Source organism: Eurosta solidaginis, chromosome 4 (assembly GCF_040869045.1).
Source record: "Eurosta solidaginis isolate ZX-2024a chromosome 4, ASM4086904v1, whole genome shotgun sequence".
In the NCBI taxonomy this organism is placed as follows: domain Eukaryota; kingdom Metazoa; phylum Arthropoda; class Insecta; order Diptera; family Tephritidae; genus Eurosta; species Eurosta solidaginis.
In genome coordinates this window covers 247,710,292-247,737,696 of record NC_090322.1, presented here as the reverse complement: position 1 = coordinate 247,737,696, position 27,405 = coordinate 247,710,292, and the positions used below count along the sequence as shown (strand labels likewise).

Genomic DNA, 27,405 nt, shown 5'->3' with positions numbered 1-27,405 from the left:
GGATGAAGTTCTTACCGGCTGCTCGATTTTGATATTAGTCGCAAACCCTAGCATTTTCGAGTTATATTCCGTTTGAAAATGTGTCCTTTCATCATAGGAGAGCTAGCGCACGCGACGCACCATAAAATCAACGGCATTCGAGTTAGCTGCATTTTATCGCGGAGAGTTACATTTATTGTTTTGGAAACGGGTTGTAAATTATGCTCCATGTTCCAAGTCTTTAACGCAGTAGAAGTTAGGTTAAACATATATAATCAAAAAACTTTTTTTTTTTTTTTAATGGGAATGATTTTTCGCGATAGGAATTTTTACCTCTAAACAAAGAACTGTAGATGCATGATAATGGAGCCATACTAGAACAACAGGTTTTTTCGTGTATTTTTTCTGCTTAGGGGTAAAGCTGCCATATAGATATGAGTCAATAACCAATGTATGAGTCATTATCCACTATTTTTCAATTAAATTGCATGTTTTGCTGTATTCTCAATAGATATGTATGCACGTAAATCATGCTAAAGCATATTATTATTGCCTCAGATGACCATTGCGTTTTCATTCTGAAAGAAATTTCCATCCTGAAAAACCACAATTTCGTCTTAAACAGTAGCGGTATGGCAACGTTTCTAGCAAAACAACAAACATTATGAAACTTAAAAAATCCCCAAAAATGTCAAACAATTTTGAGTGGCTACCTTCTTTTTTATACCATGGTCGAGGTCCGAAACTTTACAGTAGTCTTATTCACTGAGCTAACTCGTACAGGTAAATATTGTGAGAAATATTGACCGAAAAAAGGAAAGAAAAAAGTTACCTCAAATTAGTGAAAATTTAAAAATTTAGAAATTCTTACTCATAACATTGAACTTTTAAGCAGTTTAAAGAAATTTGTTTAATACATGTTTTCTTCATTCTAGGTAAGTGTTTTTTCTGAGTGTAGTATGCAGGCTCAAAAATTATTAAAGAAATAACCAATCTCGTTTTTCTTTAGAAACGAGAATCTTTAGGTTTTGTTACTCACTTGTGTTAATTCTGGTATTCCAACAGCCGAGTATGCCCTACAAATCTGCTTTGTTAGGACCGCTTGTTGTTTTATTATTCTTCCTACCAACATGTTCTGAAAATAAATTTGTTATGAGTTGGATCACGTTTACACATGTCCTAATCTACAATAAATCGTCAATAGATAATCTACTTGTTTACATACATATGTTCCATCCCTAGGAACTAGATAATTTTCTGTCAAATTTACACGTTTCTCTTTTATTTTGTGGTTCTAATTAGAGATTACACTCTAGAGGTCGCGCTTTTTCTATCAAAAAAAAAAAAAAAAACTCGCATCTCTAAAATTTGATCATAATTACCGAGTATCGAAGGAACAAAATCATATGGGAAATCTAGTTATATAATTAAGGAGAAGGAGGAAACTAGGTCTTAGAATATAAACCTAGAATTTATTAAAATAATTTCTTTTCGAAATTGCCTTTAAGGGTTAGCTGAGTTTTAAAGTTTCCAGCGATTTCAAAGCAAAGCACTATAGGTCCAACCCCAGCGCAGCCTAAATCGGTTATGAAATATATTTTAAGGGATGTGAAAACAATTAAAGAATAGCCAAATCAACATTCCATATGTAAATCATCCCTGATTTAAAAAAAAAAAAACTTATGAAACTGTCCACGGTGGATGTACTGTCCACAGTGGATGTTTGGACACCGTTAATCTTAAATGTCTGACACTAACCCGCTCTGACACAATGCCAGGTAAAAAAAAAACAAATTTAAATGTATGTACAAGTGCATGTGTGTAATTATAAAGACAAAGTCAAATATGTAATTCCATCCCTCGATCTGCGAAGCATGCACCTAAGTACAAAACAAATTTATTTACATACATACATACATGTTTGACAAGAACCACCATATAAAAATGGCGGAAAATTATCAAAACCGCGAGCAGCTAACTGGTTGTGAGGAGTTAGGCTTAAGCTTGTCATTGTCGAAAGCGCCATATTGTCAAGGTAAGGGAACATACCCAAATTACGTGACCCCTTTAGGGGGGAGGGGGAGTTTCTTTAGGTATTGCACCTGGTCACAGGGGGGAGGGGAGGGATTGAGGCTTTGTCGCGTATTTAATAATCTCCTGAAAATCTCGCAATTTTTCGAATAATATTTAAATTATCACGCGCGGCGTTCTGCGATTCTAACTCACAGGTGCCAATAATGACGGCACATATGTGGTGATATCAGCTGATTTAAAGCTGACAGGTTTTGTACTCAATCAGTTTAATACTGTTTTCACACAGAAACTTAATGATCTCATTTCACCTGCTAATGAAATCGTAAATTTTTTGCTTTCACACAGAAGTAACTGCTCGATTAGTATGCAGGATTAGACAGACAATCATGGCGGAACGATACAAGGTGAGAGCATGGTGACATACCTACAAACAAAAAAAATTCCATGTACTTGTAAATTCGATGGACAAATGTCAAAATCGTACTGCGCCGGTAGTTGATGTATCAAATCAAATAAAAAAGGTTATAATCAGCTGTTCGATGCGGCCACCTTGTATCGTTCCGCCATGTAGACAATGACATTTACTTTGACAAATGACATTTTTAAGCCACACAAAAAACTAAGAAGCGGAAACGGAAGCGGAACGCTGCCAACAGAGTTGCATTGTGCTTTTGACTTCATTAGGCATTCGATTAGCTACTAATGAAATAATTATAGATTCGAATTTTGTAGGGAAGATTGAGCTCAATAAGCGTCTTAATGTAGAAAACTGCCTTTATTATTCAATAAGCCGTCTGTGTGAAAGTAGTATACTTCATTGTGGATAAGTACAAGTGTGTTGACTTCTTTCTGACAGGCACTCGCTTAAGTAATCATAACGGGAAAATCTGGGTTGCCATTGTTGTTTCGGTTGAAGACGGTAATTTAGGGTACTGTGCAAGGACGTAAAAGATTGAAACAGGGTTTTTATGGTCAGTCACAAAAGTGTTGCTCCTGTTCCACAGCATTTTAATTTTCTTCATGGGGAAAATTGTTCAGTTCAGAGTTATTGACTTTCATTAAAAATTTAATTTATTATACAAGGTTACTTCTCCAAGTGTAAAAAGCATAGAAAACGTAGAGTTTTTCAAATTATTGTGAAAAACTTTTTAAACTCAACAACAAAGTATATCGGTAAAATATTTTCTAGGATTTTTGAATTTCGGTCCCCATTTTCATCATTATATTTGTGTAAGAAAAGAATCTGGTAACAGCATTTTTAAACGAAAAAACAACAATGTTTCACATGTGGCGCTTTATATTTTGTTAAGTTTCTCTAGACCTTTTTGATTCTAATTTAAATAAGTTTTGCTTTCGGTATGTTTCCACATTGTTGGAGGCTACAAATCTTATATTATTTATATTTCCGCGGAAACATATGCAACTATTTCATCTGTAAAAACTACAAAAGTTTTATTAAACTATCAAATGCAACTCAGCTTAAAGAAGTAGGATATGTAGCAGCACGCACATACACAGCCACGCTCACCTGATAAAATGCTTGTTCTCGTTCTTTTTTTTTTGTGGATGCTATTTGGCACTGTTGTACTTCTTCGGTCTAAGAAAATGTAGTAGCTGCTAACGAAAACTGCGTAAAATTTTTATTGTAAAATTAAAAAGAAATATCCTTATTTACTTACATACGAGCACTTTATTACATCTCTCCTTAAAATCCATATGTTTTGAAAAATTTTAATTAACAAATTGTGATACTTTATTACCGGGGACGATTGCTAAAACACGACCAAAACCATCGAGGGAGGTATTAATAGACGCGTTTTTGCCTCGCTTCCAATAATTCGAATACTGTTTCACCTTTGGACTATTGATAACAGGACAAAACGCGTATTTTCATATCTATTTCCACTTTTTTGGACGGGTTATTGCAGTCGACCTCGGTTTCAAACTGTTTTTCGCGGAGAACTTTTGAGCGGGTAGAAAAACTTAGCAGCCGTGTTTGTATTCTTAATACTGGAATAACTACGCGTCCTCAGATACCCCAATTCAAGACTTTTGTATAATTTTCTGTAGGACCCATATAAGTGCACTACATTTTCATACTAAATTAGTCCAAAAAAATTTACCATCACAGCAACCCATATCTGATATTCCGCTCCTTTTTTTGTTTCCCTGCGTCGCTTTCCACTACAGCAACCCCGGTAATTTTGATACTTCGTTCAGTGTCAAACGCATGTTCTACGCAGGTTCCACTGAGTTCCACAATAGTTTGACACTGAACAAAGTGTCAAACGGCAGTGTGTTAGAAAGAGAAAGGAATTGTTTCCTTCTCATACATATCATACTTGTAAACCTGTACTATGGTTTAAGTATGTTTACGGGCATTTTATTTGAAGTAAAAGTATTATTTTCTAATATTTTTTGGAGTCTTTTTATTGTAATAGTTAGCACTTGTCGGCTCATTCCTTCACAGATTTCTTATATATCACAAACAATAGTTGCGTCACTTGGAAAGGTGCAGTTGTCAAGCAGATCGACGAGGTGGTCACCGAGGGGGGAGGGGGATAAAAAGTTGTAGAAAATGGATCACGTAGTTTAGGTACGTTCCCTAAGCTTCGTAAACAAACACAAACCAAACGTACTTATTTGTCATGGTAGAGAGCAGCCAACTCCCTTTAAGTTAACGATATGGACAAAAAAATAGCAGTTAAAATTATAACTAAATTTGATCGGTAAATTTTTTTATTAATGTTTGAAAAAAAATTTCGCAAAATTTCGAAAAATGTTAAAAAATTCAAACGAAAATTGAGCATTTTTATACTCAGCGCGCTTTGCACACAGAGTATATTAATTTTGATTGGATAACGGTTGGTTGTACAGGTATAAAGAAATCGAGATAGATATAGACTTCCATATATCAAAATCATCAATATCGAAAAAAAATTTGACTGAGCCATGTTCGTCCGTTAACACGATAACTTGAGTAAATATTGAGATATCTTCAACAAATTTGGCACACGAGCTTATCTGGACACAGAATAGATTGTTATTGAAAATGAGCGAAATCGAATGATAACCACGCCCACTTTTTATATATATAACATTTTGGAAAACACAAAAACCTGATTATTTAGTAAATAATGCACCTAGAATGTTGAAATTTGACGTGTGGACTGATATTGAAACTCTGGATAAAAATTTTAAATTTTTAAAATGGGCGTGACACCGCCCACTTCTGATAAAATCAATTTTACAAATATTATTAATCATAAATCAAAAATCGTCAAACCTATCGTAACAAAATTCGGCAGAGAGGTTGCCTTTACTATAAGGAATGCTATGAAGACAAATTAACGAAATCAGTTAAGGACTGCGCCCACTTTTATATAAAAGATTTTTAAAAGGGTCGTGGACGAATAAAATAAGCTATATCTTTGAATAAAAGAGCTTTATATCAATTGTATTTCATTTCCCAAGTGGATTTATAACAATAAAGAGGAAAAACTTCAAATTTAAAAAAATGGGCGTGGCACCGCCCCTTTTATGACTAAGCAATTTTCTTTGCTTCGGGAGCCATAACTCGAAGAAAAATTAACGGATCGTAATAAAATTGTGCACATATTTTCCTTATAGCAGAAAATATTTATAGTAAAAGTTAAAAACCACGGCAACTTAGATATAAAACAAGTTTAAAAGGGTCGTAGACTAGAATAATAAGCTATAACTTAGCAAAAAATAGTTTTGAATCAATGATATTTCACTTATCAAGTTTTATTGTAAGAGGAAATGGGGAGACATTTTTTTAAACGGGCGGTGCCACGTGTTATGTAGAAAAGTGATTTATCAGAAACGAAATGTACAAGCTCACGATGAGTATATAATGTTCGGTTACACCCGAACTTAGACACCTTTACTTGTTTATTTAAAATTTTGGAGTATCCAGTTTTGTTCTCCAAACAGCTTGAATTTCGCATTGATTTTTGAACATTTTTTTCTAAGTATGCTTAATTTTTCAGTACTAAATAGAAGTTTCAAACTTGTGAAGTGGAACTCCAAAAGTATCTGTAAATCCAAAGAAAAAGTTACAAAATTTGTATAAAAACTTTAATTACTTCTGGAAGTTTCTGATTCTATCAAAAATATTTTTGAAATAAGTTTGCATACCGACTGCTGGGTGGAATATCACTCTATCTTTTGCTGCCTTTTCGAAAAAACCTATCAGAAAACTTTGGGAAAACCAATATATGGTGATATGCCACTTAACAGTCGATATATAGTTATTTCTCGGTTTTTCGAAGATAACCTTCAAAACATTGGTACACTCCGAAAATTTTCAAAAATTCCTACAAGGCACAATCCGGACAGACCAAAACAAAATGCCGAAAAACTTCTAAAGTATTTTCAGGTTTGATGTTACTTGTAAAAGCAAGCTCTCTGCCGAATTTTGTAATCAAATGGTCAAATGGTTTTTGATTTATGATTAATAATATTTGTAAAATTTATTTAGCACAAGTGGGCGGTGCCACGCCCATTTTAAACAAGTTTTTAAATTTTTTATCAAGAGTCTTAATATCAGTCCACACATAACATTTCAACTTTCTAGGTGTACTATTTACTAAATAATCTAGTTTTTTGTGCTTTCCAATTTTCATTTTCAATACCAATCTATTATGGGTCCAGATAAGCTCGTATACCGATTTTGGTGAAGATATCACAATATTTGCTCAATTTATCGTGTTATCGGAGGAAACAGGCGGACGGACAGACGGACGGATGGCCGAACATGGTTAAATTAATTTTTTTTCTATATCTGATTTTGATATATGGAAAGTCTATATCTATCTCGATTCCTTTGTACCTGTACAACCAACCGTTATATTGCCCTAGTTAATATACTCTCTTTGCAAAACGCGCTGAGTATAAAAATATGAACCGTTGACAATGGGTATGGTGGGCAAGCATTTTACCCTAGCACACTCGCTGAAGTTTAATAAGTTAATAATTTGCCACAGGAGTCGCCTGCTAATACATGTCCAAACATGTGTGTGTTCGGTAACAACAATCCAAAACCAGAAAAGAAAAATTTGAAGTCTGTCGAGAGATATTTGAAAATCTGAAAATTTTCAAGTGATTGTATTTGTAGTACACGGAAAAAAATTTGTGTGGAAGGGTGTTTTGCTCGGATATAATTTTCATCTCCAAACCGTTGTTGGACCCACCTACAGTTGTTTTTTATAAGCGCGGTCGAAGGTAATGTTGGGATCTCTGGATAATACTTTTTTCATACCAAAATCCCACGATTGCAAAAATGTCTCGTGATTGGATAGCCCAGTATGTACCATGTTCAGGGCAAGCGAATCGCCCAAAATCTGGGTGGATGCTTTGGATCGGTGATTTAGGTATGATCAGTAATCAATCGACAAGTAATAAAGCAATGAAGTTTTTTATCGACTATTTGACATAATTTTTATCGACTATTTCTAGTTCTAGGGTGGGTAGTCCTACCCACCATACCCATGCCGGTCCTTACCATGTTATTTAGTACGTCTGTGTATAACCTCTCAAAGCTAGAAAATCATAATAGCGGCTATAATCTTTTTAATGCCAACCGCTCTGGAATATTGGTGAGAAAACGTTACACATATGTACATATACATATGCTTCATTCGCTTGGTTTAAAATGCACTACGACGGCCAATTCTCATTTTAAAATTTTAAGCATTTTTTTCGAAAAGTGCTTGTCAAGTTTTTGGTAATCTATCGAGTAAATTTTTGTATTTAAGTATAGGATTCTTATAAATACAAAGTTTTTCTTAAATAATAGGGAACTTTTCTTTATTTCTAGGAAACCAAAGCTTCTCAACTTATAATTTCATCAAAAGAATCATTCAGTAAGTAAACAGCTTAAACAAGAAATAATTTCTTAAAAATTTTTTTTTTTCAAATTGCATATCAACGTATACGGAACGGATTGACTTAATGTGTAGTTAGTGTTAACGGATTCAAGGACTTCATTCAAATTTAAAGGGGATGGAAATGTATAGTACATTCTTGGACCATATTGGAACTCTTTCCGGACTGTTTCGTGAACATTTCGGGATGTCTCCAGTCACACTTCGAGATTATTTTAAGGCTCATGTCGAAACCATTTTAGAACTGTTATAGGATTCATTTGGAATAATTTCAGAATAGTTGTCGGTTATTTTAGGGCTATTATAGGATCAATTCGGGATTATTTTTGGAATCATTTCGAGATAATTTCGGGACCAATTTGGAACAATATCAGGATCACTTCGGGGCTGTTTCGAAACTATTTTAGGACTGTTATAGGATTCATTTGGAATAATTTCAGCATCACTTCGGGATAACTCTACGGCCATTTCGAGATATTTTCGGAACCAATCAGTATCACTTCGGGACTATTTTGGATCATTTCCATGCTATTTCGAAACCATTTCAAGGCTTAAAGGATCACTTCGGGATTATTTTCAGAATAATTTTGGAACTATTTCGGGACCAATTCGGAACAATTTTGTGAGCATTTCAGTATTATTTAGGTATAATTTTTTGGAAAACTTCAGAATCATTTCGAGACCGTTTCGGTACAGCTTTAGGTATAATTTTAGGACAAAGTGATCCGAAATGAGTTCAAAATAGTCTCGAAATGATTTGAAAGTGGGTCCGAAATGATACTTAAAGCAATCCTGCTGTAACCCTGAAATTCTTCTGAATTGGTTCCGAAACAGTCTCGAATTGATTCTGAAAATACTATCGAAGTGATCTTATATCAGTCGTTTTTGAAAATCTGATTTCAAATACCCATTTATAATAAAAAACAATTTTGACTGTTCGACATAAGTTTCGATTTAAGGGACTGTATTTTCCAATGTTTTGCGTTTCGTTGAGTTAATATTTTTAGTATGCTTTATTTATTCAGTCTAATACCGTTTTCAATCAGAAACTTAATCGAATCACAATTCTATTTAATGAAATAATTAAGTTCCCCTCTTCATACAGAGCCTTTTCCTTCATTAAGTGAACATCCGCCAGCAGCCCCAAAAAAAAAAAATATTTCGTTTTTACAAAAAAATATTTAAAATGGAAAGCAGCCGTTTCCTTTTTAAACGGTTTAGTTAGGTTGACTTGACAGGCTGCACGCCTGCACGGCCGTTGTGAACGAATTTTGTAATTAACTTAACTTCCCAATAAGCTACAAGCTTGAAACTTGGAATATAGTTCAGAATCCGATGACAATGCAATAATAAGAAAAAAATCGTCGCTAGGTAGCGCAAGGATCGAGATATTCACAAAAATCGTATTTGTGGTCCAATTTGGCTCATATTTGGAACTCATAATACATACAAGAATTGAAAGCGACCTATGAAAAATTCGCCGCTAGGTGGCGCAAGGATCTAGATATTCACAAAAATCGTATTTTTGGTCCGATTTGGCTCATATTTGGAACACATAATACATACAAGAATAGAAAGCGACATATTAAAAAAAAATCGTCGCTAGGTGGCGCAAGGATTGAGATATTCACAAAAATCTTATTTGTGGTCCGATTTGGCTCATATTTGGAACACAATACATACAAGAATAGAAAGCGACCTATGAAAAAATAATCGCCGCTAGGTAGCGCAAAGATCGAGATATTTCAAAAAAATCGTATTTGTGGTCCGATTTGGTGCATATTTGGAACACATAATACATACATGAATAGAAAGCGACCTATGATGTCCGATTTGGCTCATATTTGGAACAAATATTACATACAGTCCGGTAGAAGTGACATCAAAATATTTTGGAGTTGGAGAAGGAACAAGCATACGTGGCGCAGAGTCGAATAAAGTCTTTGGAAGGATTATGTATTGAGAACTTAGATTGTAACAAATTGTCGGGAAAGAGTCCTTGTAATAATGAATCACTAAATGAACTAAATAGAATGAGAAATAATAGGCAATTAAAAAAAGACTAAAAACTTGAAAATAAAATAATTAAAAACAAGTAAGGAAGGTTAAGTTCGGTTGTAACCGAACATTACATACTCAGTTGAGAGCTATGGTGACAACATAAGGGAAAATAACCATGTAGGAAAATGAACCGAGGGAAACCCTGGAATGTGTTTGTATGACATGTGTATCAAATGAAAGGCACTAAAGAGTATTTTATGAGGGAGTGGGCCATAGTTCTATAGGTGGACGCCATTTAGGGATATCGCCATAAAGGTGGATCAGGGTTGACTCTAGAATTTGTTTCCACGATATGGGTATCAAATGAAAGGTGTTAATGAGTATTTTAAAAGGGAGTAATCTTTAGTTCCATAGGTGGACGCCGTTTCGAGATATCGCCATAAAGGTGGACCAGGGGTGACCCTAGAATTTGTTTGTACAATATGGGTATCAAAAGAAAGGTGTTAATGAGTATTTTAAAGGGGAGTAATCTTTAGTTCCATAGGTGGACGCCGTTTCGAGATATCGCCATAAAGGTGGATCAGGGTTGACTCTAGAATGCGTTTGTACGATATGGGTATCAAATGAAAGATATTAATGAGTATTTTAAAAGGGCGTGGACCTAAGATCTATAGATGGACGCCTTTTCGAGATATCGCCATAAAGGTGGATCAGGGTTGACTCTAGAATGCGTTTGTACGATATGGGTATCAAATGAAAGATATTAATGATAATTTTAAAAGGGCGTGGACCTAAGATCTATAGATGGACGCCTTTTCGAGATATCGCCATAAAGGTGGATCAGGGTTGACTCTAGAATGCGTTTGTACGATATGGGTATCAAATGAAAGATATTAATGAGTATTTTAAAAGGGCGTGGACCTAAGATCTATAGATGGACGCCTTTTCGAGATATCGCCATAAAGGTGGATCAGGGTTGACTCTAGAATGCGTTTGTACGATATGGGTATCAAATGAAAGGTATTAATGATAATTTTAAAAGGGCGTGGACCTAAGATCTATAGATGGACGCCTTTTCGAGATATCGCCGTAAAGATGGACCAGGGGTGACTCTAGAATGCGTTTGTACGATATGGGTATCAAATGAAAGGTGTTAATGAGTATTTTTAAAAGGGAGTGTGCCTTCGTTTTATAGGTGTTCGCCTTTTCTAGATATCGCCATAAAGGTGGACCAGGGGTGACTTTAGAATTTGTTTGTATGATATGGGTATCAAATGAAAGGTGTTAATGATTATTTTAAAAGGGCGTGGGGCTTAGTTCTATAGGTGGACCCCTTTTCGAGATATCGCCATAAAGGTGGGCCAGGGGTGAATCTAGAATTCGTTTGTGCAATATGGGTATCAAACGAAAAGAGTTAATGAGTATTTTAAGAGGGAGTGGGCCTTAGTTCTATAGGTGGACGCATTTTCGAGGTATCGCAATAAAGGTGGACCAGGGGTGACTCTAGACTTTGTTTGTACGATATGGGTATCAAATGAAAGGTGTTAATGAGTATTTTTAAAAGGGAGTGTGCCTTCGTTTTATAGGTGTTCGCCTTTTCTAGATATCGCCATAAAGGTGGACCAGGGGTGACTTTAGAATTTGTTTGTATGATATGGGTATCAAATGAAAGGTGTTAATGATTATTTTAAAAGGGCGTGGGGCTTAGTTCTATAGGTGGACCCCTTTTCGAGATATCGCCATAAAGGTGGACCAGGGGTGACTCTAGAATTCGTTTGTGCAATATGGGTATCAAACGAAAGGAGTTAATGAGTATTTTAAGAGGGAGTGGGCCTTAGTTCTATAGGTGGACGCCTTTTCGAGATATCGCCGTAAAGATGGACCAGGGGTGACTCTAGAATGCGTTTGTACGATATGGGTATCAAATGAAAGGTGTTAATGAGCATTTTAAAAGGGAGTGGGCCTTCGTTCTATAGGTGTTCGCCTTTTTGAAATATCGCCATAAAGGTGGACCAGGGGTGACTCTAGAATTAGTTTGTACGATATGGGTATCAAATTAAAAGTATTAATGAGAGTTTTAAAAGGGAGTGGTGGTAGTTGTATATGTGAAGGCGTTTTCCAGATATCGACCAAAATGTGGACCAGGGTGACCCAGAACATCATCTGTTGGATACCGCTAATTTATTTATATATGTAATACCTGCCAAGATTTTAAGGGTTTTTTATTTCGCCCTGCAGAACTTTTTCATTTTCTTCTACTTAATATGGTAGGTGTCACAACCATTTTATAAAGTTTTTTCTAAAGTTATATTTCGCGTCAATAAAGCAATCCAATTAATATAAAATAAATGTAAGGCGCGATAACCTCCGAAGAGATCTAAGGCCGAGCTTCTCTTCCAATTTGCGTCGTGCTCCTCTTGATTTTTCCCTACAAATTGGCCGGACGGGACCTACATGTTTTATGCCGACTCCGAACGGCATCTGCAAGGCAGATGAGTTTTCACTGAGAGCTTTTCATGGCAGAAATACAATCGGAGCGCTTGCCAGACACTGCCGAGGGGCGACCCCGCTTAGAAAAATTTTCTTCTAATTGAAAAATCTTATTTCTAAAATTTTGTTGTTGCTTTGCCCGGGAGTTGAACCCAGGGCATACGGTGTGATAGGCGGAGCACGCTACCATCACACCACGGTGGCCGCCAATCCAATTACCTTACCATATTTCATCCCTTTTTTCGTATTTGGTATAGAATTATGGCATTTTTTTCATTTTTCGTAATTTTCGATATCGAAAAAGTGGGCGTGGTCATAGTCGGATTTCGTTCATTTTTCATGCCAAGATAAAGTGAGTTCAGATAAGTACGTGAACTGAGTTTAGTAAAGATATATCGATTTTTGCTCAAGTTATCGTGTTAACGGCCATGCGGAAGGACAGACGAACGACTGTGTATAAAAACTGGGCGTGACATCAACCGATTTCGCCCATTTTCACAGAAAACAGTTAACGCCATAAAATCTATGCCCCTGCCAAATTTCAAAAGGATTCGTTAATTTTTGTTCGACTTATGGCGTTAAAAGTATCCTAGAAAAATTAAATGAAAAAGGGCGGAGCCACGCCCATTTTTAAATTTTCTTTTATTTTTGTATTTTGTTGCACCATATCATTACTGGAGTTGAATCTTGACATAATTTACTTATATACTGTAAAGATATTAAATTTTTTGTTAAAATTTTACTTTAAAAAAAATTTTTTTTTAAAAGTGGGCGTGGTCCTTCTCCGATTTTGCTAATTTTTATTAAGCGTACATGTAGTAATAAGAGTAACGTTCCTGCCAAATTTCATCATGATATCTTCAACGACTGCCAAATTACAGCTTGCAAAAGTTTTAAATTACCTTCTTTTAAAAGTGGGCGGTGCCACGCCCATTGTCCAAGATTTTACTAATTTTGTATTTTGCGTCATAAGTTCAACTCATTTCGTTTCGTCGCTTTATCGGTCTTTTGTAATGAATTATCGCAATTTTTCGGTTTTTCGAAATTTTCGATATCGAAAAAGTGGGCGTGGTTATAGTCCGATATCGTTCATTTTAAATAGCGATCTGAGATGAGTGCTCAGGAACCTACATACCAAATTTCATCAAGATACCTCAAAATTTACTCAAATTATCGTGTTAACGGACGGACGGACGGACATGGCTCAATCAAATTTTTTTGCGATCCTGATTATTTTGATATATGGAAGTCTAGATCTATCTCGATTCCTTTATATATGTACAACCAACCGTTATCCAATCAAACTTAATGTACTCTGTGAGCTCTGCTCAACTGAGTATAAAAATTTTTTAAGTTAAACGGTTTTATTGAAAAGAATACTTACATGAAATAATAATAATACTAAAAGCTAGAAAATAATTAGGTAGGTCCTAGGTACTAGAGATATACGCCGCCGATAAACGCAGCCGCCGCCGCCGATTTTCGTCCTTTTTTGCACGCCGCCGCCGAATGTCAAAAATATCGGCGCGGCGGCGTCCGGCGCGGTACTATATTTTCTACTCATTTAAGACTGTCTAGGCCATTTATTGTTCATGTCGAAAATTGGACGGATATGGTCGAAATGGTTATCAACGGATGCGCATCACTGCCAGTTGTAAGAATACAATTGCGTAATGTTACTCTTTCTACCCGTTCAAAAGTAATTTAAAAAAAACAGGCGCTTTCAATGCCAGCTTAACACGGATTTTGCATTACCAATTCACCAATTTATTAAAACAAAACACTAAAAGAAAAATTAAATAAAAAATTTAAATGCACACTTTGCATAATTTAAAAAAAAAAAAATTAAGAAGGAACAATGAATTCAAATAAAATGATCCAAGTCGAACATGTTTTCAAATTGTCCTTCAGTTGTTAAAAAAGCAAGTTACCCGAAAAAAATGCTGATTTTTCAAAAATTCTATATTCCTATTGGGAATAATAAGCGAAATCAATTATGCAAAATCCTTCAGTAGGTCCCAGTGGTTTAAACTCCCCTTTGAAATGATTCTCACTTCATACTTAAGTTGAAGATAGAAGGGTTTGAAAAATCACTTGGCCTTATATTCAAATATCTGTTGTTTATAGCGTCCGATGTGTTAATTTAGATTTTCACACTTCATCATTCAACACCCAAGTCTCCCGTTTTGACATTTCCTAAAGTTGGCGGTCCTATCCCAACTAGTCCCTTGGAGTGAATCACAGTGATTCTAGCCTATCAGTCAAGTTTAAATATCACTTACACGTTTCGGCTCCTTTTACAAATGTGAATACGTAGGCACATATATTTACAAGGTGAGGCTTTGTCCTTCGCAAGAACACTAAAAGTGGTGAAGCAAAAGTTTTCCCCATACAGTCGAACAAATGACTGGGTGTGCTACTACTCTAACATAGTGGACAGTCGAACTAGTTTGAAAACTGAAGCTACGCGGTTATTCATAATGAATTCTTGTATCAAAAGTCCGGAAAACAACAGTTTGAACCTTAACATCTTTCAACTTAAAATCGGTCGACTTTCATTTTAAAATATCGTTTTAGTTAAGCGAAGACTATTGAAATCAATGTTTCGACACAAACTTCTGCACATTTTGGTCTGAATTTAAAAAAAGGTATACAGGGTCCTTGTAAAATTTAAATTATATAGGATTATACTATTTTCACCGATGAGTTATGAAATAATATACACTTGGACTGCTTATGATTTCTGGGGCGGCATCCTTGGCCGAATAGTCACTCCCCAACGTTTAAAGGTGTTTCTCTGGTAGTGCTCGGCAGTATAACGCGAAAAAAAAAAAATCCATTAGAAAGTCTTCGGAGCTATACATAGAGCTTCTAGTGACGTTCACGAAGATATGAGTTCGAAGTCGCAGTCCTATAGCTTCTGTGCTGGCATGTTGTATGAGGGCCGGGATGTGTGGTAGCGACTGGTGGACAGGATTGCTACTGTTCGCACTTCGGGAATTATAGCTCTTAAAAGAGCCGAAAAAACTATATGCTCCCTTTGGCGCGATTAACAATAGGCCAGCGTTGGTGCTCATTGTTAAAACTGTGCCATGAGTATTAAAAGACCATTAATAGCAACCGTAAGTCGCCTTTGTGCGTGACCAGCAAGGGGTCACAAATAATTTAAAGAATCGTGTCGATAACGAGTATTAAAAGTTAGACCAGAACATCTCCTTCGGTGAAACTACGCTTTGTACGAGATATACAGACAAAAGTCTGACCATTTTAAGCACCTCAATTTTTTCGGCAGACGCAGCATTACCAGTCCCTTAGACCGTGGCTAGGTTCGAAGCCTCCCTGGAGGAAGTGAATGAAGGGCAGTCCCTCCGCAAGGAGCTGCTCTTGAAATTTTTTGAACGATCCGCGAGACTTTGAGGCAAAAACCCCGGATCTTTCCGAAATCGCCAATACGTTGATTCCCTTAAATACATACAAACAAAACCTATCCTAAATATTATTTTTTTTAAATAGAAAAAAAGCGTATTAAAGCAAGAAAACCGGCGTACACCGGCGTACACCGGCGCGCCGCCCACGCCGCCGCCGCCGATATAGTGATCGGCGTAAACCTCTAGTAGGTACTAGTCATCACACTCCTCATCAATCTAGGGCGTTGATCAGACAATTAAATAAAACCGTTGGACGCGTAAAATTTCTATTGATAGTCATACATACATATATAAGACCAACTGAAGCTTAATCAGGTTATGCTACGCCTCACATTTTTAGAAATATCACGGGCCCAACGCTTTTATTTAATTGTCTGATCAACGCCCCAGATTGATGAGGAGTTAGGAGCATAAACCAAATATGTACCTATTTTCGAAAAAACCATATTCAGCCCTATTCTTGAATCCATCGTAGAAAATCTACGAATACAACCCTCCGCTACGAATACGAAGAATTTGCTATCACTGAACTCATGTGAAACCGAAAAAAGTGCTGCCAACATATAATGTCAAATTTTGGTTATTCGAAGTCAGCTGAGCGATTGTAAATAAAAAATTTCAATTTAAATTTTAGTTTAAAATTGCATTATATCATTTAAAAAAAAGTTTAGTGCTTAAAATGGATTCTATATCATTTGCAGCTTTGTTAGAAGAAAATGAGCAAGAAAGGCGTGATTTAAAAATTGCGAGGAGTTTTGAAATTAGAAGAGGCCATGTATGTGAAAGGATCCGTGTTTTAATGAACTTATAAAGGTTTTAAAAAATTGTGTTATTAAAACTTTCCGCCTAAACAAGGCTGCGTTTACCTACGTGCTCGGTGTTATAAATGAAGGAAGTACACCGTTCGGTGTGTCATGTTCAATGAGCCCTATAATTCGCTTAGCATCGGTAAAACTTTTTTTTTTTGCGGAAGGTAGCTATCAGCACGGAGTTGGAAAATATTTTGACGTTCCGATGTGTCAGACCACATTTTCCAAAGTTTTGAAAGATGCCTTACTAGTTTTCCAAACGCAGCTATGTCCACAATTGATATACTTAGATATGACCAACGAAGAGAAACGTAGCGTAAAAAGGGAGTTCTACGAAAAATATGGGTTTCAGGGTGTGATCATGTTTTATAGTTTTTGCAATAATTATGATTATTATAAGACCCTTAAAAATTAAAATAAATATTTTAGTAATTTAATTTTAATTTAATACTTTTAAGCCTTCTTCCAAATCTGTGAAGCTAAGTTGCCGATATGCATACGTATTACAAAAGCATTACTTTTTTCCAGATAGTTGCATCTTTTGTTGGTGGCGCAATACTATTTGCAATGTTTTCCCAAAATTTGTTAACCTCCTCCGTTGGGCACTTTGTAAAGCCTAGCGCCATTTCAGGGTGTTGCTGCAATAGGTCAAGTAAGCAGGAACATTGTTGGCGAGTTGTGACAATTTTTGACCTATTATAACAATAGATTGTAATTAAATTAGTATACATATCACTTTTAATAATATACTTATGTTTTATTGGTTTAATATCCCTTTTTATTCTGAATTTTTAATGATTTTACTTTTTCCCGCAAACTGATACGCGTCGTAGAAAATTTGTACGAAACTCTACGATTTCACAGTTCGAGTGTGTTCAGTGAAGGCTTTCTACGAATTTCGAACTTACGATGGATTCAGTAAACGTACTTTCGTAGAATTTACGAAAATCGAGTATACGATGGATTCAAGAATAGGGCTGATTATCTTTTGCAGCATTTGCAGCATATGCAGCGAAAATTAAATTTTGAATTTTTTCTTTTTTTTCTATTTTTCTTAAATTATTGAAAATAATGTATTTTTGATTGTCATTTGTTACAATGACAATAAAATTCGAAGCACCAAGCAAAACCGACTGGATTTTTCCCTCGATTAGGCATTCAATAAAGCAATAATGAGATAATTAAGAATTTGTATTGTGTATGGAAGATTGAGTTCAATTAGGGCTTTAATGTAGAAAACTTGACTAATTATTTCATTAAGCCTCTGTGTGAAATTGGCATAATACTATGTACAAACACACACCAAATTGGTAATTTATACCATTTGCGCAATTTTTTACGCAATTTATCATATAATAAATTGCCAATTTAAAAAAAATCGCGTAATAAATTGTTTCAAACTGCAAATGCAACCTTGTAAAATGTGTTTATTGAGTAGATTATGACGGCGAACTATGTAGATGGTGAGTAAATTTGAAATTTTAAAAGGCAATCATGAATTGAAACTTTATTCTGTGGCTTTAAATAACAACACACGTTTAGAATTTTCAATATTTTTAAAATTATTATTTTTTTTTTACAAATAAATTTTAAATTCAAAACACCACCACCTGTCAAAATACTATTGTGTAAACTAAATAGAGTTGTATGAATACCACTCAATTTAAATCGAAATTGTCTAAATTTTTTTTTCTGTTTGATCATATGTAGTATAAATCAGTTGCGACATTTTTTAATGCGAATACTCATCAAATAAACATTATTTGCATGTTTTGAAGTAGATAATTCTAATAAGTAGCTTAACTGTAATGTAAAAACAATATAATCATTCTAAAATCTGCTCTTTATTTATATATGTACAGTAGAAGACCCGGCAAACGTTGTCCTGCCCTAAATTTGGCCTATTTGCATACATTTTAATAAGCTTTTTCTGTCTGACTGCCCTTCCCCCCTCTTCACTTTTTCCTAATCCTTTTATTCACTCCTCCCTCCGTCTTTCGCTTCATCTATGTCCATCTTCGTCTCATTCTATCTCTTTCTCAATCTCCTTCTCTCTTTTCTCTTCTCTCAATTTCTTCTCATTCTTCTGCATCCCTTATTGCCTGCCCCAGAGGGTGGTATGTATTTTATTCCAGTCCCAGTCCCACTCCGAGTCTCAGTCCTAGTCCTAATCCCAGTCCCAGTCCGTCTCTGGATAATATATTACACTGTACTAAAGCACCCATCAACTGCTTTCATTTGATATCCATATTGTATAAACACTGTCTAGGCATTCACTGCCCACGTTTTGGCCTATATCTCGAGACCCTAGTCACCCAGGGGTATGGAAATTACCATCTACACAACTAAAGACTCTCCTGAATTAAAAAAAAATGTCATAGTACCTCTAAATCGCGGGCCCTTCAGAAACCCCCTCTCTCCCCCTCCCTCTCGGCGGACCTGGTCATGTGCTATACTTGATATCATTCGCTATAATATTTTTTATTGATAAGCAGGTTGTTTAATTAAACACCAAGCAATTACACGGAAGTATATCCGCACCACCTGAAAATATGAATTCCACTGCGTATACGTAACATTTTATTATTACGTATAAACAAATAAAAAAATTTGCAATAAAATAATATTGCGACTATAAACCGAGATATAACCTATCCTATCTCTCAAGTTGGATCAAAGTACACACGAGGTGCAAAACAATTTCAAAATCGGTTCAGTAGTTTAGGAGTCCATCGCGGCCGAAAATGTTGTGACACGTGTTTTTTATATATTAAGATATATTTATAAATAAGATTAAACGGGAAAATGTATTTATGTACTTAAAACGCCATTTAACACCGAATCTTAAAATTCCGAAATCCCTGGCACTTCCATGCCGAAAAAACAGATGTAAAATCTTGGGATTTTTACTGTCCTTGTTCTACAATTTGGTGAGAATTGTGTAAAAATGTAAATCCTGCGAGTATTTTACCTACAGTCTTACTTGAAAGATGGGACGGTATTAAAAACCTATCATGAGATTATTTTGATTTTGATTCGTTTTTAATTTGATCAGCTAAAATATCACATCTTAAAAGCTTTAAAAAATTGTATTGCTGATGTTTGATAATTGCATCCGCGGTTCCAGGGGGGACTCTCTTTTGTATTGACTGTAATGAAATATATTTTTACTAATTTTAAATTTTTCTTGTTTTTTTTACGTTATCACTATATACATTTAAAAAAAATGTTTCCCCCCTAGAACGTAAAAAAGCAAGAAAATTTAAAAATTAGTAAAAATCCGTTTTGTGATAAGAAACTACTATGTTCATTACAGTCAATACAAAATACAGCCCCCCCCCCCCCCCTTTGTGAATTTCATAAGTGCCGAAAAAACTATTCTCAAAATTTAAATTATAATAACATTAAAAAAAATTGTTTGGAGTTTCTAGGCCACCTCCCTCGCAGATACGCAGTAGGCATAGGCAGGTGGCTATACGCATCCTGAAAAGGTTGGCGAACGTCCCTATCTTGCTCTCCATGGCGTTGCCTGGGGACGCTGAGGAGTTAGGTGCTGAATCAAGGATAAATGGGGATAAATGGGACTGGATAAGGACCGAAATGGCCAGTTTTTCAGTCGCCTTGGTAAGAGAGAACCCTGGACCTCCACCTGCTTGCAAAGAGGTGGGTTGGTATCAGGGGCAAGTCAAGTTGGTGGCCTGCGACGACCAGAGGTCAGCCGACTTGTACAAAAAGGCGGTGGGTAGGTTGGGTGAGTTCTGGTGCGATGCTCAGGGCTGTCGACTTCAAGGACATACCATCTGGGCCGAGAGCTAGAGTCTGAATCCCATCCAAGCCGGACGATCCAGAGGGAGTCCTTGAGGTCATAAGGACCTTCAACCCAGAACTTCCTTGCTCTAGTTGGAGAGTTCTGAAGCTGGAGCATAGCACCAGGGCGATGCGTCAGGCGATAATGTTGCTCAACAAGGAGTCACTGCCTTCCATGGAGTGCGCGGATGGCGCTATTAAATACGGTTTCGACACCGTGAGGATTAAAGTTTACGCGATCGACCTGAAGCGGCCTATGATCCGGCGCTGGGAATAGAACCAGAGAAAGCGGAGAGCGAGGAGGAGGAGGACGCAGAACCAAACACGGTTAGTCCGGTGGATGACACGTTGGAAGGGGATGCGTCTTCGATCTCCTCGCTAACGCTGGACAGGCTTAGTGGTTACACTGGAGAGGAGCCAATGTCTGATGAAGACGGCGACTTGAAAGTGGTGGGGGTGGTCGGTGCTCAGCCTAGTACGGGTCCTACAAATCAACCTCCACCATTGGAGCAGCTGATATAGTCCTTATCCAAGAGTCTTGGGTAGTAGGGCATAAGATTTGCGGGCTGAAAGCCGCAGGATTAACCTTGATGAGTGGTGCCACACATGGGAAACCGAGAGCTTGCATCTTGGTAAGATCTGAACCAAATTTTATTTTTCTCCCCCAGGTTAGCGACGAGGATGCTACAACTACGACGTTGACGGTCGGTGGTACGGATATTACACTGACGTCGTTTTACTTTCCTCATGAGGAGTCAGCTCCGACGGAGCTAGTCTGTAAGATAACTCGGGATTCAAAGGGGCCACTACTACTAGCAGGAGATGCCCATGCGCACCACGAGGCTTGGGGCAGTGGAGACACGAACGAGAGGGGTGAGTCACTCTTTGATTTTGTTATTTATCATAACTTTAAGATTTGTAATAGGGGTTCGGTGCCCAAGTTTGTCAGTAAGAGCAGACAGGAGGTTCTGGACGTCACCCTGATTCCGGCAGTGGGGAATCTATGATAAAAAATTGGACGGTGCTTGATAACCACTCTTTTCGGATCATAGATTTGTCCGCTTCGACCTCGTTGGGGTGGCGCTCAAAACGGTCTGGCATAGGAACCTTAAAAACGTCAACTGGCTTATCTACATTGAGGAGCTTCAAAAGAGGCTCTCAGGATTTAGTGTTCATATACCCAAGAATCTTGCGGAGCTGGATAATATGGTTCACTCGAGGAGGCTCTTGATAAGGCCTGTCCTAGGAAGAAATATAGGGGTAAGACTAAACCGCCATGGTGGAACAGGGACATAGATAATCTACGCAAGGCATGTCGGAAAGCATTCAATCTTGCTAAAGCCTCCAGGGAGGCTGAAAAATGGGATGCATATAAGATGATCCTATGGGATTACAAGAAACTGCTAAGGTCGTCGAAGAGGACCTCCTGGCGGAAGTTTTGTAGCGAAATGGAGACGGTGTCTGAGGAAGCTAGGCTCAGAAAGGTGCTCTCTGGTGCTCCAAAATGTGTCCCGGAATGCCTGCCAGGATCTGATGGCACATGGACGGATTCGGCAGAGAGTACCCTTTGCCTGCTCCTGAGTACGTACTTTCCGGGAGCTGGCGATGAAGTAATGAACTGGAGGGAGACTCACACTGATGAGCCCAATGAGGGGATGTTCATTACTATGGGTAAAATTAAATGGGCTTTAATGTCGTTCAAGCCCTTCAAAGAACCAGGGCCGGATGGATTGGCCCCGGTACAATTCCAGCAAACAATCGAGCTAAGTTCTTTGTGGTTGTATAACATCTTCAAAGGAGTCTGTGCTCTTAACTATATTCCACGGGGTTGGAAGGATTCAAGGGTCACCTTTATACCAAAAGCTGGAAGGACTGGCCACGCCACCCCTAAAGATTTCAGACCGATATGTCTGACATCCTTTCAGCTGAAGACACTCGAGAGGGTTGCGCTGTTAGTTAGCGGGAAGTTTCCGCAGACACTATGCGATATAATGCAAACAAAGCTAAGACTGGTGGAGAACTGGACCAGGAGTAAACGTCTATCGGTCAATTCAGCCAAAACTGAACTGGTGCTGTTCACCAGGAAATATAAGATACCTGCGCTGCAGTTGCCGGTGCTAGCGGGTATGACCCTGATGCTGAGGGACTCTGCCAAATACCTAGGAGTAATTTTGGATAGGAAACTATCCTAGAGGGAAAACGCGTGTGAAAAAAGCAACGGTAGTACTGTGCAGCTGTAGGGGAGCTGTTGCGCGAAGATGGGGATTATCACCGGATATTACCCTGTGGCTTTACACCGTTGTGGCTAGACCAATTCTCTTATACGGGGCAGTGGTCTGGTGGACAAGCTTAGATACTAAATCAAACCTACGGGTATTCCAGAAGGTACAAAGAAGTGCTGTAATCTGGGTGGGGGTGCCCTGCGCACCACCCCTGCGGAGGCGCTGGACACTATTTTTAATGGCCAAGCAATGTGCGGCCTTTTCTGCTCTGCGGCTGCGAGAGTTATCCGGATGGAGAGACAATGTGGATGGCCATGCAGCTATCCTTTAGTATCTGGATTCGCCTTCGTCGGACTATTGCGCTCCGACTGTATTTTTCAATATGAAGTACGAGGTTATTATCCCGGATAGGGATTATTGGTTGAAGGAGCCGCCGGACCTGAGCGATAGGCTGCAGATATATACTGACGGTTCCAAACTGGATTATAAGGTGGGTAGCGGTGTCTTTGCACCTCAACTACGGTGGAATCATAATTTAGCCTGCCCGATCATTGCAGCGTCTTTCAGGCGGAGGTGGCTGCTATAGATGAGGCCGCTGACCACCTGGGAAGGGCTGCTTACGGCTATAACGAAATTTGTATTTACTCTGACAGCTAGGCTGTGCTAAAAGCACTTGGATCGGTCACATGTAAGCCCAGGACAGTAGAGAAATGCCACAAATCTCTTAACGAGATCGCTGAGCAAACTTCCCTCAGTCGGGTATGGGTGCCTGGACACTCGAATATACCGGGAATTGAGATGGAAGACGAACTTGCAAGAGGGGGTACATCCGTTCCGCTCTCGTCGTCCTGGATGGGATTGAGCATGCCGCTCGCATATCGCGCGGAGGGCATATCTCTGGTGGTTGGACTTATAACCGACCACATAGCAATCGGGAGGCACTCACAACAGCTGGGTGCTCCCTATAATGATTACTGCAGGAGCTGCAAAGACGAAGAGAAGATAGAAACAGCCTAACATTTTCTGTGCGATTGTCTCGCGCTTTGGCAGAAGAGGAAGAAATCTCTGGGATCTCCCTTCTTTCACGATCTTTGTGATCTGGCTAAGTTGGAACCTAAGAAATTCCTGACGTTTGCTGTATCGAGCTGTTGGTTTGAGTAGGGGAGAGATCCACGTGGTATCACGATGGGACCTTTTTGGGCCTAAGTATACTGGTGCTCGCACCGGTGGCCACTCTAACCTAACCTAACCTTCTTCGGGCGGGCCTTAAACACAGAACGTTCGATGTGAAAGGCACATCACGCTACCACCATACCACCGTGGCTTGTTTACATCTATAATACAGCTAGCAACAACGTTGAATCCAAAATTAGTTCTGATATTACTCCGTTTATAGTTATATAAATTGCAAATAATTTAGAAAAATCTGTCATATTAAAACTTTTTCAAAATATTTAAAAAATTACATTTGATATACAGTATTGAACAGAAGAATAGCAGTGGTAATTTATATTAAATTTCGTCAATTAAATTTGTCTATTTATTTTAAGAGAAAACTTCTATGAATTTTGTAAATGAAGCTAGGAAAACAAATTCGAAGAAATTTTACGAAAATGTCGATCTTTTTATTTGGAGGGCTTGGATGTTTTTTATTATGCAGCCCAATCAATTTTAGGCCAACAAAGTACAAAAACTTTAGGTGTCACAAAATTCGTATTAGTTTTTGACAGTGCTTTTTCCGAAATTGCCAAAAATAAAAACGAATCTTGAAAGACCTAAATTTTATATTGTGATCCTAAAATTGATCGGGCTACAAAACAGCATACTTAAAAAAATTTAAATAAATAGTTCGAAATTTTCGTAAAATTTTCTCGAATTTTCTAATATTTTCGAAAATTTTTTTGGTATTGGTTTTCATAGCTACAGTCAAAAATGTCATAAAAGTTTTTTCTTAAGATATCGAAAATAACCAAAATGATTTCAATTTGACGAAATTTGATAAGCGATCCCTGCAATTTTTATTTTCGCTACTGTACGCTGCTTGATAAAAACCACTCGGTATTTAGTTTTACTATGACTCCCATATATCTTGAAATATGCCGACATGGTAGGATTTTAATTACATAAGTGGATACTGAAATCCCGGAATTATGAAAAAGCGTCGGGATTTTGAACACGAAATGTTTAGCCTAATCTCCTAAAAGTATAGGTACTAAATTGTTTCATTTTTGTTTCCGGGAGTTTTTTTTCGGGAATTATAATCCATGTCTTTTACTTTAATTGAATTAAAAAAAAACAAAGCAAGAATCAAATTTGTAATGAATAAGTTTTTCCATAATTTAAAAAAAAAAAAATTATTATCAAAAAATATGGCTCAAATCAGAAAATTTTTTATTAAGCTATAAAAAAAGGGGGCTAATTTAAAAATTCTAAATAAATGATAGCAGGTTTAAATCTATTAAGAGACTAGACTTAAAATTTGTGGTTTCGGGAATGGAAGTTTTTACGAATTTCCGCAAAACAGTTTTAAAATCCTAGTCTAAACTTTTTTTTTAATTTCGCAATAAAATGCAAACAACAATCAAATTTCAATAAATTTTTTCTAAAAATGCATCAAAAACAAATATGGAAAGATCGACACCGCATATTAAACAAACGAATAAAATAGTGGCAGCAAAAAGCTTCACTAACCCTTTTATTCCAAGCTGGTAACAAAATTATTCTAACCGGTTACGAGAATGACAAACAACTTTTCGTATTCTGATTGCGAATAATGGCGTTACCAGTAAAGTTGCACGTGTTTGATAAATATTTGTTTGGACAAAAGTTGACATTGGTCTATTATTGTCTAGATAATTTGTAGATACGACAACAACTGGATTTTGTTTACCCAACAAACATGGAAAAAATATTTCTCCAGCCTTAGAATAATATATATATATGTATATTTAGTCAGGCGCGGTTCCAGCAGCACTTCTAGGGGGGGAACATTTTTTTTTAATATATACATATAGTGATAACGTAAAATAGTAGACCAAGCAAGAAAAATTAAAAATTAGTAAAAATCCGTTTTGTGATAAGAAACTAATATGTATATTAGTATTATATATTTCATTACAGTCAATATTTACTCTGTACATGATGCAATTTTTGAAAAAAATAAAATCATAAAACAATACGATGTGGTCCTATTTTCGGAAAACTTTATTTATTTAGCTTCTAGCCTCACAGCCTCAATTTCAAACTACAATGAAATACTGCACACTTTTGGATAAATTAATATTTTAAGATTTTTAAGAGAAATTAAAATATTTTATGGAACCGCGCACGATTTAATTCTGGAGTTCATGTCCAACATCATTTTCTAATTATTCTTAAACCTAATAGTTTTCAAGTTGAAATTCAACATCATTCCTCAATCACTATCAAACCTTTGAGAAATTTTGTAAAATTTATAGTTCTCGAGTTGATCTCCATTGTCATTCTCAAATTATTCTCCAACCTTACAGAGATTTGGAGAAATGTACAGAAATCGAATGAATATCCAGCAAATTTCTCCAGTTGATATCCTACATTGGATAACGAAATGAGGCGCAGTTGAAAAAAAATATTTTCCAAGGTGGTACCATCAAAGCCAGCAGCTGTTTATTGTGAGAAATAAACACCTGGTTGGCAGCAGTAATGAAGCGTTATAAATTAATGCCTCTATTACGGTTTGCAACTCAACTCTCTTTCAGTTGAAATTTTGCAATTTGGTATTACAGATTACAAATCAACCTGTCAAAAAAAATGTTTAGCAGTTGTCTCAGAAAATGTTGAAGTTGTTTGGAAAAAATATTGTAAAACAAATGGAAAGCAGGTAATTAAACCTTTTAAAACTTATTTAAACAAATTTTATAATCAGCAATTTTATACACATTTATAGAAAAAACAAGGTTTCAACGACGGATTGCTTTGAAAAACTTATCAACCTTATGGAGCGACATCCCGAAGTTGGACAAGCTGCAGTTCCGATGCAGGCAAAATAGGTGAAATTATTCGAACGGGAGTCCCATCGATACTGCCCACTACTCCTGTTTTAGAGTAAAATGCGATTTTTGAAGCGCTTTGCTCCTCTGTAGTCATTTGGGTTTAATATGCACGTCAATAATACCTAAAACCTCTTTAAAAATTGTATATGTTGTCCAGTCCAACACTTAAATCATCTCCACAGCCGGAATTGGAGTGCTGCGCGCAATTTTAGAATAGGGACAGCCGTCCCTCGAACGTGTTTGCGGAAATGGTCCTTCATTTTATTTAGTGAAGAGCAAAATGCTTCCTTACTTAACCGAAAATAACCTATAAATCAGCGAAATAACTTCACTAGAAGCTCATCATTTGTCACTTAAACATTTTCTTACTTTGTGATTGGTAGTTCCAAGGGATTGGAGTGATCACGCGAATTTTTTCCGTATTCGCGACATCTCAATTTTGTCGATCAACATTTTCGTCGTTGCAAAATAAATCTAAGCTATATGCATTTTGCTATTAATAATAAAATCACCCTTGCAAAGTTTGTTTTAGTTTTATCGCGAATTCGAGCTCAAGGCCAGTACAATAATTTTTATAATAAAACTTTTTTTTTAATAATATTATACTTATTTTATTTAATAAAATTTAGTATTACGATCTTACATTTGAGTCCAATTAGAGAACCACATTTCTGTACAAGCTGGGAACTATTTTT

At 36.8% G+C, this 27,405-nt stretch overlaps 1 protein-coding gene and 1 long non-coding RNA gene across 5 annotated transcripts in view; one reads left to right on the top strand and one right to left on the bottom strand.

Annotated features, from left to right (window-relative positions):
* The window catches only part of LOC137251241 (D-2-hydroxyglutarate dehydrogenase, mitochondrial-like), an 86,411-nt gene that overhangs the window by 6,756 nt on the left and 52,250 nt on the right, over positions 1-27,405 (bottom strand). For 3 of the 4 annotated variants that reach the window (XM_067785522.1, XM_067785518.1, XM_067785519.1), the window contains exon 2: positions 1,019-1,114. In XM_067785522.1, the coding sequence (XP_067641623.1) occupies positions 1,019-1,111 (93 nt within the window). In that variant the 5' untranslated portion in view covers positions 1,112-1,114. Of the gene's footprint in view, positions 1-1,018; positions 1,115-17,101; positions 17,121-27,405 lie in introns of those variants that run through there. The other variant, XM_067785521.1, reaches the window with a different exon arrangement.
* Positions 7,857-27,260, top strand: LOC137251244 (uncharacterized). The gene is made up of 4 exons (XR_010953192.1): positions 7,857-7,901; positions 21,126-21,330; positions 26,189-26,538; positions 26,605-27,260. It is a non-coding gene; the product is annotated as an uncharacterized lncRNA (long non-coding RNA).